At 42.9% G+C, this 17,366-nt stretch overlaps 1 protein-coding gene across 2 annotated transcripts in view; it reads left to right on the forward strand.

Moving 5' to 3' along the window:
* kif26ba (kinesin family member 26Ba) overlaps positions 1–17,366 on the forward strand; it is a 224,465-nt gene that overhangs the window by 102,546 nt on the left and 104,553 nt on the right. For both annotated transcript variants that reach the window (XM_042333290.1, XM_042333291.1), the window contains exon 4: positions 6,948–7,114. In XM_042333290.1, coding sequence (XP_042189224.1) covers positions 6,948–7,114 — 167 coding nt within the window. The remainder of the gene's footprint in view (positions 1–6,947; positions 7,115–17,366) is intronic.

Raw genomic sequence — 17,366 nt, forward strand, 5'->3', positions numbered from 1 at the left:
GTGTTTCTGTAAAGGTGCCGCATCAGACTAACTGTTTAGGGTTAAGGTTTGATGTGGTTGTGAATTCTTGTCCCATTTTAGAAAGGACTCCTGTCCGCTGTAGAGGTATGATGATAGATGGGGCATGTGGCCTCAGGACAAGATGGACACTTGGTTTGCCTCACGTCACTCATCTGTGCCCTCTTTCGTTTCAGAATAGCATTGGTGTCAGGAGTTCAGTGTGAGTGAGAAAGAGAGACTCTCACAGCTATAATCCCTCCCTTGTCTAAATAGAGCAGCTGTTTCTGTTCCCTGCTTCCTCCTGTTAAAACCATGGCTCATTACGTCATCTCCTACTCTTAACGATTCTTTTCCCAGAACATAGACTGTGGAGCTCCTTATTCCTCTGTCCTCCCTTCCTCAATGACAATAGGTTTCTGATACCAGTCCATATTTAGGTTTGCATTGTGACTAGCATTTTGGGATGCCAGGAAATGAGGAGTTTGAAGGTTTGATCCATTTCCCCTCAATACCAACTTTGACCCGGAACAGTTGGAAGCCCTGCAAATGATAGGAGAAAACTGAAGAGGGAGTCTCATCCTTGCTTAATCCTTAGTGGCATCTTGGCATTCTGTTGCAAGAGCTGGCAGCTTGGACCCTTTTATTGACACTCTCAGTTGGTGAGCGGAGCAGGAGTAAAAATTAATGGCTCTAAATCAAATTTAGGATAGTTTCCATTTGGCTACTTCTCAAAAGCTTTAATGGCCAGAAATCCTGATTTGTGCAGGAATTACACAAAATTTGGGTAACATATCTGAAACCCGTGCATGCAGAAATGCCTCATTATCCAAACCACCTGCACAGCGCGAGAACCAGAAGATAGACCTGAGACTGCAGCTCCAGATACCTCGAGTCCCGCCAAGCTACCACGAGATCCATGAGTGGGAAAAGGAAACATTTGGAATTTAAAACTATGGACAGATATACACTTTCTTTATAGACAAGGCTTGTTCCCTGTGGGCAAATACAGGGTGACCAAAAAGTTGTGATGCCATTACAATGTCTAATAAGTGTAAGGTAAATGATGATAATTATTAGTAATTCTTATTAAAATAAATGGTATTATGACTTTTTGGTCACCCTGTACATGTAACCATGTTCCCTATGGGGGTTACACACAGACACCCCTTTCACGTGGGCAAATAGGAACATTCCTTATTGTCACTGCAAATCTTGCCTTCGGGAATGCCAAAATATTATTAAGAATGTCGCAATGATTTGTTAGAATTCTCCTGTTGTTAACGGCTGCACAACACTTACCCCAGCACAGGATTAGTCGAGTGGCTGATTCGGTTTGCTTTCAATTGACAAATAAACTGTTGTCATTTCCTATCTTGCGGTCGGTCCGTGCTCAGTCTAGACACTTCTGTTCAGGTGCTGAGTTACATGTTTCGCTTGTGTTTTTCTTTGAACTGCTGAACTGACTGCCTCTAGGCACCCACAGATAATAACAGTTCCTAATGCTGGATAAGGGGGGGCGCAGAGTTCTTGGATTGATTCCAGAGTATCCATATGGATAATAATCCTTGCTTTTGATGTATCGCCTTATCAAGTCAAGACGTATCAAGTTGCTTCTCAGAGTTGTCTGTACAATGTAGCGATTGTATTTGAAGGCAACCAATTTGTACATAGTAATGTCCCACAAACAGCTGAAGAGTAAAAGGCCAATCTGCTTTCATCTGAGAATTGTTGGCCAGGACAGTGGGAGAAACTCCCTTCTCTTTTCATATAGTGTCTCAGGATCTTTAATATTCATCTAAACAGGCAGACTTTGGGTTAACAGATTATTTGAAGGACCGCACCTCTGACAATGTCCCACTCCCCAGCATTGCATTGGAGTGTCAGCCTAGAGTGTGAGCCCAAGGCCCCGAAGTGAGAACGCTACTATCTGAGCCAGCCTGACACAGATGTCAATATGCCTGGGGCACTTATTTGCTGAGGAATTGACAAACAAGGTTCCCACACGATTATTTTGTTATGTGCAGCTCTTGTTACATAAATGCCCTTTCCCATCAAGTGCAGCTGCATTGTTTCCCATGTTACACTCGTGTTAGTTTTGAGTACATAGTGTTCTAACTAACACTGGTTTGCAGTTGAGCTAATAACCTGTATTGCTCTAAACAGCAACTGTGAATTGTGCTTATATAGTGCCTTTCATGTAGAAAAGTGACTCAAAGCATTTCATGGAGATTGAATGAGAGCTTGATGTGGGTGAGAGATAAAGGATAGGAACATAGGAATTCGGAGCAGGAGTAGGCCATTCGGCCCCTCAAGCCTGCCCCGCCCATTCAATATGATCATGGCTGATCTTCTAACCTAACTCCATATACCTGCCTTATCCCCATATCCCTTAATCCCTCTATTCTTTAGAAATCTATCAATCTCAGTCTTGAATATGTTCAAGGACTGAGCATCCACAGCCTTCTGGGGTAGAGAATTCCATAAATTCACTATCCTCTGAAGAAATGTTTCCTGAACCCTGTTCGAAAAGGCTGACCCTTAATCTTGAGACTGTGACCCCTAGTTATAGATTCTCCTACCAGGGGAAACAGTCTCACACTGTCTACTCTGTCAAGCCCCATAAGAATCTTATATGTTTCTATAAGATCACCCCTAATTCTTCTATATTCTAGAGAATATAGGCCTAGTTTACTCGACCTTTCCTCATAGGTCAACCCCCTCATCTCAGGAACCAACTTAGTGAATCTACACTGCACCCCCTCTATGGCGAGTATGTCCTTTCTTAAATAAGGGGACCAAAACTGCACACAATATTCTAGGTGGTGGGTAGAAGTAAGTTGACCAAGGATGCATTCAAAGAGGTAGGTTTTCAGGAGTTCTGACAATGGCGAGGCAGTAATGCTAGGTCGTTTTTAGGGAGAGAGTTGCAGACAGTGGGGGTGAGGTGGCTGAAGGCTAACCCGCCAATGGTAGGATGGAAAGGCAGGGAACGTGGAGTGTGCCTGAGTTGGCAGAGAAGAGTTAGTGGGCGAGTGGATCAAATGCATCCTTCTGTTCTGGGCCACTATTGACCGAGAGTAAGTACATTGGGGTTGGGAGAGGGGTGGGGAGTTGGATATTTAGCTAAACTGAGATCTCAGGTTACTGCCCTATTTCCCCATTTCATGCAAAGGCCTGGAGTGTGTCTGTACATACAATAGCATTATAATAATAAAGTATAGAGCAAGACTAGATTTAAAGATTTTTTCCCCCTTTCTACACTCTCAACTTCCAAGTAGATTTGGATAACAGACTCCCATCTGTATAGATCACTCCTTCAAAAAACAGCCGAGACAGTACAGGTTCAGAGTTAGGAAGGGCTGTTTGAAGGCAGACACCAGGAAGGATTTCTTCATTTAGAGGCTAACCAACAGCTGGAGTGGGTTACCTGGCAGAGTAGTGAAAGGGTAACACTTGTGTAGGTGATGCTGATGTGATAAAATATACTCCCAGGTTTGCAAGTCTCAAGAGTTCATCCACATACCATTCCTTCTCCCCACCACACACACAGGCACACAAAAAAAATAAAAGAGATTAACAAAATGTTTTTTCTAGGCTTTAGTTGGCATGCTATTCAACTAGCCACCCAGCCAGACCTTTTGTTACCCAGACACCTTGACAGAAAAATATTATCCAACACTCTGGGAACAGGGAGTGGGAGTCAAACCAGTCTTGTATTAGTGTTTTATTTTTCCTGTCAGCCTTTCTTCAGAATAGAAAAGCCACGTACGGTTTCTCGTACCCCCTGGTAGACTAATAATAGCTCAGCTCCTCATGTCCGTACAGACATCACATCCTGGCTGATTATGGGACACTGCTGCACACAAGTTGGCTGCCATGCTTGCATACAAACACACAGTCACTACACTTGACAGCAATTCTCTGTGAAGTGCTTTGAGACAATTTGATGTTAATAGGTACTTTATCAACTGCAAGGATTATTAATCTGTTACTTTGCTCCACGTGAGCTTGAAGGTATTTAAAATATGTTCAGTGCAATCCAAATACAGCCCGACTGTAAAAGGTTAAGACATTTTACATATAACCCCCATGTAATCAATTCTTAGAATTTGTGCAGTTTGTCTTATAGGAATATAAGACCAACCTTTATGGTCGGCCAACAAAATACATTTTCTTGATTTTGCCATAAATTAAGAAGTATTCAATCAAGAATAAAAAATGAAAACACACCACCAATTGATCACAGATTTACTTAGAGACATGCAAATGTTTGAAGGACCACTTCTTGATGGCCACAGGTTGATCACTACTGATTTAGGATGTTTTTGAATTACCAGCTGGGTTGAAAGTAAAGTGAATGTGGTTTGAATTACGCTTTTCCAAAAACAGGATTGTCTCTTTTAAGTTCCACAAATGTGAACAGGGGACATTTCTACAAATTAAAATGGGAAGTGTTGGCTGAACGAATTTTTGGAATCCAACAGTGAAACAAAGGGGTTAATTTTGCGATATTTCTTAACTGGATTTCTTATTCAGAAATCAAGCCTGTGAATCTGACTTCTGAGAATGCCACTCCACCAGGATCTATTCCAGGACGTGATGTGAATCGTGTACCTCTAGTTACTGATTGGAGTCCGCACTCAGATTTCTGGGTTATGAAATCCCATTAAAGAAATACTAGAAAACTGACCCTTAATTCAGTTAAAAGATTCTTCATGAATATTATTGCATCCTGCAAAGAGCAGCCAAACTGGGATGCTCAGCACAGAATTACTGTTGAGGTAATGACTCTGTGTGGGGATTCTGATGCACAAGTTAGTATATTTATAAATATTGAACACTGAAACCTTGCTGGACTGGTTTACAATCAGTATTTTGATTTGTGGTGAAAATACATACAAAAATAAATATTTTTAAAAGAAGTATTTAAAGTAAGAATAGAGACTCTTCGTGTCATGAGCTTTGATTTCAATTCACTGAGAAACATTAGTGTGTAGTATGCTTTTTTTGTGTAAAGCACTGTGCTGGACTTCACTCGTGTTCATTCCCTCTGGTTTTGATCTATTATCCCATCCACATGAATGATGCTTATATAATGGCCTAGATGTGTCTCAATTACATCAGGAAAGTCCCTAAGGTCAATTGAACGCCATTAACCTGCTGCTTGCTTTCAGCGCAGAGTCAAGTACTGTATTTGCAGTGGCGAGCAATCAGTGAATGTGATCTGATCCCCTCATTCCACAATAGGAAATGGCTCATGTTTAACTGGTGTGAGNAAAAAGAGAGTTATGGAGAAAAAAGGGCCTTGAGATATAGGTTAGTTGCCTAAGGGCCCTGGTTGCACTTCCCAGCATGAGAGTCCAGCATGAGCCAGTTACTGACAGGCATTACTGTAACAGGCCCTTTGGAGGCCAGGAAATTAGCTGTCTGTGTGGCTACCAGATGTCGACAGTATTTCTGTGCAGGGAATCTAATAATGCAAGATCACTTGATCCCACTAACATCGCAGCAAAACTCCCCGTTGAGGACACAAGACGCTTACACCTCACTCTTCTACAGTGTGTAGGGATGAGGAGGGGTGAATGTATCAGCCTGGCTCAGTTGGTGGCACTCTTGCCATTGAGTCAGAAGGTTGTGGGTTCAAGCTCCATGTGAGGGTTTTGAGCTCACACAATGTATGCTGACACTCCATTATAGTGCTGGGGCTGTCTTTGGATGAGGCGTTAAACCATCTGTCTGCTCAGGTGGATGTTAATGATCCCATAGCAATATTTAAAAAGAGAAGGGAGATTCTCCCAGTGTCCTGGCCAACAATCCTCTCGGTTAATTACAATAAACCCCCAAATAAAATTGGTCATTTACTTCATTGCTCTTTGTGGAACATTGCTGTGCGCAAATTGGCTGACATGTTCACCTACAAAATTGAAAGTCACTACACTTTAGAGTAAATCGCATGGAGTGCTCCGAGACAGCTTTCTGTAGCAAGTGGGAGGATGATTATTTTTAATGTACGGTTTAGAAATAATTGGAGTGGAATTTGAAATTAAAGAGTAACTGTATCGTAATTGGAAAATTAACTTCCAGAGTAGCCATAAAATTGGTTACATTTACTTCTAAATGAGCAGTGGCAAATTTGTGAAACATTCTGAATGGAGCAGAACAGTCCTTAGCCAACATTGACTAGCTCTTCACCTTGTGGGAATGGAGAGTAGATTAATCTTCGCCCACCACCCCCTCCCCCCAGCATTGAAAGTACAAGCTCGTCTCCCTAGCTGAGGATCTTGAAGAATGCGAATCACGGCTGGGTTGAAAGGCAAATGAGAATAACATCAAAGTTTGGAGCTCATATTTCTCCAAACGTTGTCAAAGCTCTTGACATTCTTCGGAGCTTCAATTAGATGATTTATGACCAGCAAAGTAGTGGTTTAGGTCTCTTACCTTGTTTTCTCAAAAAAAAGTTCTGTTGTGCTTTTTTGGGAAGGGGAGGAGGTAAGCATTGAGGAATTTGGTTTTGGTGGGAACATTGCTGGAAGGACCTATTGTAACCTTTGAGCCTTGGGTTTGAGCTTTGACTATTGGAATTTGAGCTAGACTAGGCTGACACTCCACTACAGTGCTGGAGGAGCATTGTATTGTCAGAGGTGCCATCCTTCAGATGAAACATTAAACTGAGATCTTGTCTGCCTGTTCAGGTGGATGTTAATGATCCCATGGCACTAATTGAAAAGAGAAGGAAATTTCTTCCAGTGTCCTGGCAAACAATCCAGATACAATTAGTTATTCACTTCATGGCTATTTGTGGATCATTGCTTTGGTCAAATTGGCTACCATGTTCCATAGATACCCACCAATCCTGTGAAGCGCTTTCTGATGTCTCGCCGACGTGATATCAAATATGAGGATTATTATTATTATTATATTATAACCCATGCCTTATTTTATTGCAGATATCCCAGCTGATGTCAGAAAATTGTCGGGAAGGGTTGACCGAAGCTGTCCTGAACCGGTACAACTCCGACAAGCCCTCAGTGTACAGCTTCCCTGGGTCACAGAGCACGTATGTCACCAGTGTAGCCTCGAGTGGGACATCAGCAGCTGCCTCCTTCTTCGCCAGGTAACTCCCTCCTCCTTCCATTCAGCATGAGTGGCGCACACGAGCAACACAGGGCATGTTTGCCTACAAATTCCACCTGAGTCTAGATTTACTCTATTTAGGTAACATTTTAGAGCGTCCAGAATTGTTGAATTCAGGTCTCACTTTAGAAGCTGGTTTTCTGCAGAGTGGAATTCAGGTGGAATTTCTACACAAATATATGCTGTAACAAGGAGTGGCCACTTCTCCCACAGTATCTCCCCGAAGCTTATTCTGCTCCGTTCAGTGTGTTTCTCAGGCTTATTCCTGTGCTCTTAATGAATAAGTTTAATGTTTAAAGTATGAATAGCATGACACTGGGATGTGTTAATCTTTAATGGGTATAATTCTTTCAAGGAATATGTGGGATTCCTTGAAAGAATTGTAAATGGCAGATGCTACAATTACCCAGGCTGACCCTCTGGGACTCCATTTGAGACACCGATCTCAGGTTAAAACGCTTTGGATTTTGACCAAGGGAGGCATCTGGCTGGAGAACGGAGCCCGAGTGAAGTTTCAGTGGATCATGTTGAGACACATCAGGGAACGTGGATGATTTCACTATTTGCAAATCTTATTGTGAATATCGCAAATTATACTTATTAAAGATTTAACATGAATTATGCTTTAGACTTCAATTGGATTTGTTTAACATTTCACAGGGACATTATTTGCCAACTTACCAAACGGCAAAATAGCCCAGTAATTTCCCAGTACAAACATGTAGCAGAAAGATCACTATGCTTGTGGGTACAAGAGGGAAGGAATATTTCTATTAGTTCACTAGCATTTCTTCGTCTAAAAGAAACAGAGTGGTCCAGGAGCTGGGAATGAGATAGGGACCGGGAATGGGACAAGGGCTGCGACTGTCATCGTGACTTGCATTTTAAAGTTGGCTTTGCTGTTGTTGAAAATGAATGGAAACCTTCATACTTTATTGATTACATATCAAAATACTCCTAAGTGTCTAAATAACAGTCATGGAAACAAATCTTTCGGCATTTTTGAAATTCCTGAGCATTACACTCAACTATTCACACAGAATGGGATTTTCCTTTTAGTTTTCACTTTTCTCACACTCTCATTGAGTATCCTGTGATATATATTCATTGTTGGGATTTTGTCCTTTATGAACTCCAAATACAGGAAATATTAAAGGAATAGGCTCAATGGGAAATATGCTAACAGTTGCTTCTGGGTGGCTGCGGGGGGTGGGGACTTGCGGGAGGTGTAGGCAATGGATAGCAGAGAGATTGGGAAGGGTGAGATTCAGGGGCAGGATGATAAAAGTAAGTGAGGGCAAGGGTGACTGAAGGATAATGGGGTAGAGTGGCCTAGAGTGGGCATGAGGAGTATAAGGACAAAGTAGGTAAAGAGCATAGTACCCATGCAAAGGGGTAATGTCACAATTGGACAAAGGAAAAGGGGACCAGCAAGCATAACTGCCATTGCTCGTTCTACCCTGTCCCACTCCTGTTAGCTGTACTGAAGTATATGTGCCAACTTCGTTGAGCAGTTGAACGCACACTGTCGAGAGTTGAAAGCTGAACTGTCGGAGAGATTGGGTTAACTTGGGCGGGGAGACTATAAATCAGCAAGGAGTGTCTGCACACACACCAGCCCCTGAAAGGGATGCAGCACCCATGCTGAAAGTGAGATCACATTACACGCTGAGCAGTGACACCTGAAAGTGTAACTTTAAGTAACGGCTCCCATAAATCATAGCACAATTGCCCTCCGCTGTCACTAACAGGAAAGAGAGGCCTGACAGACAACTTTTGACATTATTGAACAGTAGACTAAAGCAATAATTAAATAAAAATAAACCACAAAGATTGTCCATACAGACCCTGAGAGCATGCTGACCAGAGGGCTGGAATATCAGACCATCGTTTAATTCAATGAAACCTCAAAAAAAACTGCTCATGTTTAGAAACAGCTTTGCGATGGGCGGGCGGCTGCTAAGGATTTACTCGTAGCAATAAATCTAAATTATTATCACCCCAGCTATTTACTCACAGCTGCCAGTGGGTCCTGGGTTTTGATGATATAAATCTCTTGTCAGCACAAATATAGAATTTTCCAAAGCAAGAAAAGAATACCAATGAGAAAACCCGGACCAGATGCCCAGCCCATCTGATAAACACACTTTTCAGGTTTGCCTACGAATAAACATTCACTACACCTCACAGAAAATTTCTGAAGTGCATTGAGATGTTTTAAGGCCCAATATCAACTGCAAGGGGCTTTTATTTAAAAAAATATAATAATAATCCTTACTTCTGATATAGCATCTTTCACGTTGGGAGGGCACGTCACACGGTTTGCTGTAAAATGTAGAGATTGGGTAGTTTGCAGTGAAACATGGTAGCTAATTTTCACACAGCAATGTTCTACAAACAGCCATGAAGTGGTTGAGAGATATATATATATATATATATATATATATATAAGATTCCATGTACAATAACAATAAATAAAAATTTGTTCTTTACTTAAATCTCCCAGCCTCTCCCTCAGACTTACCGAACCAGAGAGCAATCTAGGCCTCCAGTTCGATTCCCAGCTGTACTGCGTCCCCCACATCCGGTGCCTGAGCAGCACCGCCTTCTTCCACTTCTGACACATTGCCCGCCTCCGACTGTACAATCCCCGAAATGCAGTCGAAACCCTCGTGCATGCATTTGTCACCTCCCGCTTGGATTACTCAAACGCACTCCTCGCCGGTCTCCCCAGCTCCACTATTCAATAAATCCAGCTCATTTAGAACTCTGCTGCCCACATACTGACCCGGACCAAACTCCGTACCCACATCTCACCAGTTCTGGCCAGGCTCCACTGGCTTCCCATCACCAAACGTATCAACTTCAAGATCCTCACACTCGTGTTCAAATCCCTTCAATCCCTGGCACCTCCCTACCTCTCCGACTTCCTCACTCCCCAATCCACCACAATGTCTTTTTTCCTGAAAGCCAGAAAGTAACTCATTCAAAGAATGTTACTCTGTTAGACAGGGAGTACTGATTAATAATAAATAATGTTAACAATCCTTGCATTTAATATAATCAGGAGGATGTTTCAAAGTGCTTCACAGGTGAATGATTCATCGTTATTCATCTTTATAAGAGGAATATGCCGACTGTGAGGCCTGATTTTATACATGTTGCTAATGGCATGTTTCTGACTCAGACATACGAATATTATTGTATATCTGTCTGTGCTTGTTGGAAGAATTTTTCTTGCTATTGTTGCTGAGAAACCAAGGTAAGTTGCCAGGGCCCACATTTAGGGATTGGAGTCCCAGGAATCCTGATCCTGGGATCCCATATGATAATGGTGCTCCCAAAATCCCAGGCTTTATAGAAGAGAATCCCACGATTTTGGGATTGTATTAAAAAAAATAAAAAACAGCGCCAACAACAACAACAAGATTGCATTTGTATAGCGCCTTTCACGTCGAGAGGACGTCCCAAGGCGCTGGACAGAGTACAGCATTCCAGACCCGAGCTGGGGTCGGGGGGGGAGAAGGGAGGGGAGGGGAAGGTGGGTGGCCGATGACATGGTCAAAGTGGAGGGTCTTGAGGCGGGACTTGAAGGAGACTAAGGAGGAGGTGAGGCGGAGTGATTGGGGGATGAAATTCCAGAGGTTGGGGGCAGAGTGGCTGAAGGCTCTCCCGTCTCTCCACATATATAATCTTATGTTCATCTGTTTCACTGTCATTGTTTTACTTCTTGCTTTCTGTCAATCTCTCTTCAGTATGTCACTAACTTTCTCTTTCTCTCTGTATTTTACATTTTTGTCCCTTTTCCTGTACATGTGCCAATGACTCTTATTCATTTTCTCTGGGAGTATGCTTATCTCTCTGCTCTGTATCTATCTCTCTCTGCCCCGCTGTTTGTGCCACTAACTCTCTTTCAGTCCTTTTGTGTTGTGTCCCATTTATTTTCTTTATATTATATTAATAATTCTTGTATTTGATATCGTGCCTTATCGTGTCTTCGAGACGCCTCAAAGCGCTTCACAGAATATACAGTAAAAAAAATTGACTGTATATTTTATGTGAGGTACAGATGGAGGCGGGTAATGTGATGGAGATGGAAAAAAGCAGTCCTGGTCAGGGAATGGATGTGGGGTAGAAAGGAAAGCTGGGGATCGAACCTGATGCCTAAATGCGCATGGGTTCGGTTAGTTTGAAGAAGAGTGGAAAACACCACTCTTCAACGATCGGGCTAAGTTGAACCCATTGTTACATTGCAGGAAGTGTCAGTGCCTGTAAGGTTTATATAGAGGTCCAAAGTTCTGTGTGACAAGGTCACAGTGGTAAAGATGTTCCTGTACACGGTGGGTCACACTTAATGAATAACACCAGCCATCCTTCATTATAGGGTTAAGAATTAGGAATCTTAACCAAAAAATTACCAGTATTTACAATCAGCAAGTGATAAACCGTTTTACATGCTTAAGGGATTAAGATTCTGAAGAGAGACTTGACAAGTTGGGACTTTTTTCATGGGGCTGAGAAGGTTAAGGGATAACATGTAGAGGTCTTTGGGATTATGAATGCTTATGAAAGAGTAAATAGTAAGAGATTATTTCCGCTGGTCAGTGAGTCAGTAATGAGAAGACACAAATTTAAGATAATAGCAGACAGAATTAAACGGGAGATTAGAAACATTTCTTTACATAGAAGGTAGCAGCAGTATGAAATTTTCTGCCACAATCCATAAATGATGCAGAATTCATAAATTATTTTAGAAGGGAACGAGATAATAATAATATAATAATAATCCTTGCATTTGATATAGCGCTTTTTCACATCTTCTCGACTTCTCAAAGTACTTCACAGAATATACTATAAAGTGAATTGACTGTATATTTGTGGGTGAAACGCGGCAGCCAATTGCGCACAGTAGTGTCCCACAACAGTCGTGGATTGAAAATGACCAATTTATTATTGTTTTGGAGGGATTATTATTAGGCGTGTGGAGTAAGGAAACTTGCCCAAGGTTTCGCCCTGTCTGGAATTAAACCCAGGTGTCTCACTTGCAAGGCGAGTGCTCTAACCACTGAGCTACAGGACTCCTCGATAGATAGATAATAATAATCCTTTCATTTGATATAGCACCTTATCACGTCTTTCAGATATCTCAAAGGGCTTCAGAGAATATACTGTAAAGTGTAGTGACTGTATATTTTGTGGATGAAACGCAGCATGCTTGAAGAGGATGAATATTAAAGGGTATGGGGAGAAGCAGGAAAGTGGGATTAGGCTTGGCAGCTCCTTGTATTTCAAGATCCTCACCCTCGTATTCAAGTCCCTGCACTCCTCTGCACCCCTCTACCTCTCTGACCTCCTCTCTCCTCAGCACAGTACCCGTTGCCTTCGTTCCTCCGGGTCTGGCCTCCTCCTTGTCCCCCGAGTCCTCCGCTCCACCCCGGCGGCCGTGCCTTCAGCCACTATGCCCTGAGGCTCTGGAACTGCCTTACTCACTCCCTTCGTCTCGCTCCCTCCCTTCCCATTTTCAGGTCTCTGCTGAAGACCTTTCTTTTCGACTGCGCCTTTGGTCACCTTCCCACCCCTCCCCCTGGCTCGGCCCCGGGATCCTAAACTGTAAAGTGCTCTGAGACACCATTCGGCATGGAGGGCGCTATATAAATCCAAGTTGTTGTTGTAGTGAAACACTTGATGGATCAAATGGTCTGTTTCTGTGGTGTAACTGCCTGTGCAAAGTTATTTTGAGGACCGTGGTGTTTTCTCCATCTGCTGCCACACTGGGCTGCGGTGGTGTGTTCACAGCTCCCATCGACACGCCAGGCATTCCTGACGCAGAGCCCCTGGGATGCCTCTCGTACGGACACATCTGGACTTTATTTTAGGTGAAGTCCTTGAGTGAAAACAGCTCTGCACATACCTTGCAGTCTTTTAAAGTGAAGCTTTGCTGTGTAACACACGACCAAAATATGTAGCGCTTACTTTACCCAACATGCCCCAAATTATTATGAGCTTGACTAGTTTAAAATAACATTTCCATATTTCTGCTGGGGTTGAATACCATGAAAGCATGAGAGAAAGCATCCAGGGCACGTGAGCTTTATAGTTTGGAACAGGCCAGTTGTACCCGAAATTTGGTATTGATTCTTGCAATTTTTTACACTACACTGGTGCTAACTGCATTATAATTGCAGTTCAGGAAGTGCCATGTGAGTGGACTGAAGAGGTAGAGATCACTTCCAGCAGAGACTTCCACACTTCTTGCATGATAAAGTTCAGTTGATTCCCATGATAAAGCTTTTCAGGTTGACAGTAATTCAAGTGTTCAACTCTGGAACACTCTTCCTCTATCCCTCCACTTTGCCCCTTCCTTCCCAATCTTCAGGTCGCAACTGAAGACCTTCCTATTCAACCGTGCCTACGGTCACTTCCCCCTACCCCCGGCTTGGTGTTGTGCTCCGCCAGTGTCAAGCAGTCTGGGACTCTACCCTGCGTGAAGGGGCAATATATAACTGCAAGTTATTGTTACAAAAACAGAGAGTGCTGGGAAAACTCCGCAGGTCAGGCAGCATCTATGGAGAAAGGAAAGTGAGTCAACTTTTCGGGTCCACGACCCTTCGTCAGTTCTGATGAAGGGTCGTGGACCCGAAACGTTAACTCACTTTGCTTTCTCCATAGATGCTGCCTGACCTGCTGAGTTTTCCCAGCTCTCTCTGTTTTTGTTTCAGATTTCCTGCATCTGCAGTATTTCGTGTTTTTTGTGCCAAGTTATTGTTGTTGTTTTAATTCACTGAAGCCGCTGCTTGACATGAGACAAAGCCACCCACTCACACTCTGGAACTTCAACCTTCAATGTCTCGCTGGTAGAAATAGACACTCCTTCACGTGAGAGTTGAGAATCTAGCTGAGATTTATTAGAGTGAGGCCAATGCCCAATAAGGCAGCTAACATGCAACTGCAGTAAGTCACGGAAACATACTCAGCGAATACCAAACTATTGCCATCATTAGACCCCAAGCAGTTCCTAACTTGCACCTGGAGCTCAGATGAAATGTCCTCCCCTGCTATTACAGCGATTATTTCCCTCTTATTACAAAGTTGAAGTAATGCACTGGGAGACGCCAGTCTGTTTGTTGTAAATTTCATGGGAATTTGTGCACTATTTAATTTGGATAATGAGGGGATTTCGCAATAGTCCAGGTTGGGATTTGGGAGCAGCAGTTTATTCATTGACTAAATAGAGAAGAAAAGAGACTGCTGGACTGGTGAGATCAGCTGGTTGGGTTATCCTCCCCAGTGGTTTAGAGGGTAAATGCGCTGCATTTGGGATGGCGCCAATATTATATAGGTTTCGTTTTTGGAACACCACTAGGGGGAGTTTACACTTGACCGTGGTGCTTAAGATTATGGAGGGGAAAATCAGCTCAGGTCCTCTTTCTTTTTCGCTATCCAGCGATCCCTGGTAAGAAGATGCATGGGTTTTGAAAGTGTCAAAAGGGAGAAATTATTTCCACTGGTCAGTCAGTTAGTCATTAGGGGTCTTCAATTTAAGACAGTTAACAAACGAGGAAATGGTGAGAATTTTTTTAATGCAATGTCCTGCTGGGAGTGGTGGTTGAGGCAGAATCCATTTATCTAGGGAACTAGACAAATACCTAGACAACTAGAGAACTAGACAAATACCTAAAAAGGAGAAAGGTACACAGATATGGGGAAAGGGCAGATAAATAGACCAAAATGATTGTTCTTAAAAGAGCCAGCACCGACATGATGGGCCGAATAACCTTAGAATAATAATAATCCTTGCATTTGATATGGCGCCTTATCACGTCTTCTAGACGTCTCAAAGCACTACACAGAATATACTGTAAAGTGAATTGACTATATTTTGTGGGCAAAACATGGCAACCAATTGTACACAGCAGTGTCCCACAAACACTCATGGATTGAGTGACCAANTTTTTTTATTTTGAAGGAATTATTATCCTCAGAAAAGCAATCCACCAATCAATTAACAACCAAGTTCTTACTTACTGCTAGTTAAACAGAGGCATGTGGAATAAGGAAACTTGCCCAATATTTCACCCTGCCGGGAATCGAAACGAGGTCTCTCGCTTGCGAGGTGATTGCTCTAACCACTGAGCTATAGGACTCCACCGTCTTTTGTGCACTAATTTTCTATGGGTTTAAGTGGATTGAGGAAGAGTATTGGACTTGGGAGCAACTCCCTTTTCCCCACTCTGTCTCCAGCCTGCCAACACTCACTATCAAGGCTCACTTGGGGGATGTGATGAACCATTCCTGGAGTCCTTAGAACTATACCTTAAAAGAAAGAAAAAAGTAGTAAAAATGAGAAGTGGGGTGGAGGGGTTGAGGTGGGGGGAGATGGAGCTGCAGAGAGCGAAATTGTCTAGACAAAAAGGAAGGAGAATGTGACTTCTTTTCTGAACCATAGAGAAAACGCGATCGCTGGTAGATGACAGAGGGTTAAATAACACCGCTGAAGTCTTTAATGTCATGAAAACACATTAACATTTTTAAATAGAGCTACCAGCAGCAACTGGAGGCGACCGGAATGTAGCCGAGAAAGGGCAGAGGTCACCCCTGGACATGGGGCTGTAGCTCATGAGCAATATACTCACTGACAGAATACCGAGAGGCTCCTGTAATGCGCTCTAAAAGAGCAGAGGCTGGTATCTGAATGTCACAGCATCCCTCTTTTCCCCCTTTGTTCAGACGGTAAACTAGTAGATTGTTATAACCAGGTAGCTTCAGGTGAATAGCTGCTGACTGGATGCTGCTTCATACCCTCAAACTGACAATCTTCTTCCAGCTCGAAACGTCAGCATGAGCACAGCATACCGTCCTGAGACTTACAGATCTGTTGGTATTTTTGTTCTTTGAAAGTGGGGAGATGGGGTAGCGGCGTTACTCCCAAGCGAGTCACAGACAGGTTTGTAACCAGTGAATTTCTCCAGGAAGCTCAAATCAGTGGGCAAATGAGCCTCCCACCTGCATTCTGTTTTTCATACAGACAGGTTGTGGCCATAGGAGATGCCTGGCAGCAGATCAGCATCAAAAGGCTACCAGGCTGAGTGCTGGGTGTCTTGACACATTTGGATACCTGGGTAGCGTTTGCTACCCTTTTGTGCCTGTGGTAAAATAGCCTCCTGCATTCTGAGCATAGAACAAAGGAGATTGTCACAGACATTTTGATGGGCTCTGACAGGTGTTCAGGGGAGGGGAAGGGGGCAGGAGGAAAGGGAGGGGGAAATCATTTAAAAAATGTGCTCAATTATTTCTAAAATGTACCCTAAGGACGATGTTGTGTATATGTTATTGTAATATTGATATATTAAACATTTTAAATTCAGCAGACATGGGAATAGTAGACACAGCTGGCTCTGGAGCTAGTCTCAGCCATCCCCTCTAGAGATATTGTGTGAATCTAGGAGATGGAAATTTCTCATTTACTGACAGCTCTTAATGGTCTTAAATGAATGGAGTCCTATCTGTTGCAGCCTATAGTGCTGCAAACACAAGTCTGTGGTCTCGGGAGAGAGTGAGGTGAAAAGAAATGTCACTGTACTGAAGAGGGAGAGGTTAAAGTTCATTACCGGGACAGAGCGGAGGGAACCCAGAATTCAAGCCCACATCTTAGCGAGTTCATTACTCTTTCCTGATGCTTAGCTAATTTATTCACAGATATATGGCTATAAGCTGAGCTAGTCATGGGTGGTTAGTGATCCCAGACCTGACAAGCTTCTTGGTAAAGGCTAATTTTTGCAGGAACTTTAAAAATCTTACTATGCAAATTTCGAAGTGGCCAGACATTTACATAGCACACCCCCCCACCCACTTCACCCGCCTGTGTTTTACATGTTTAACAGGAGCTAATCATTCAGCAATATGTGTTACTGGGTGTGGGCGGAGAGGTGGAATATTCTGTATATTCTCTGTCACGAAGAAGAGTGATTTTTCAATTCAAGGACACAAACAATCTTTTGTGCAGTGTTTGAGATAGGGGTCTGGAATCTTTAACGAGAACCTTTAGGATCATGTTGCAAGTGCTCAACCACTATTATCTGCATTTGCGACAAGCCATTGCTCCCAAAAATGAACCAGGCTGACAACAATGATAGATGCATCCAAAAATAGTTTCCTCAATGTGTTAATAGCTGGCACTATGTCATTTTTTTAAATGCAAAATAAAGGAGGACCGAAAGGGCACTTCCCACATC

The sequence above is a fragment of the Callorhinchus milii genome, unplaced genomic scaffold, assembly GCF_018977255.1.
Source record: "Callorhinchus milii isolate IMCB2004 unplaced genomic scaffold, IMCB_Cmil_1.0 Scaffold3, whole genome shotgun sequence".
Lineage (NCBI taxonomy): Eukaryota > Metazoa > Chordata > Chondrichthyes > Chimaeriformes > Callorhinchidae > Callorhinchus > Callorhinchus milii.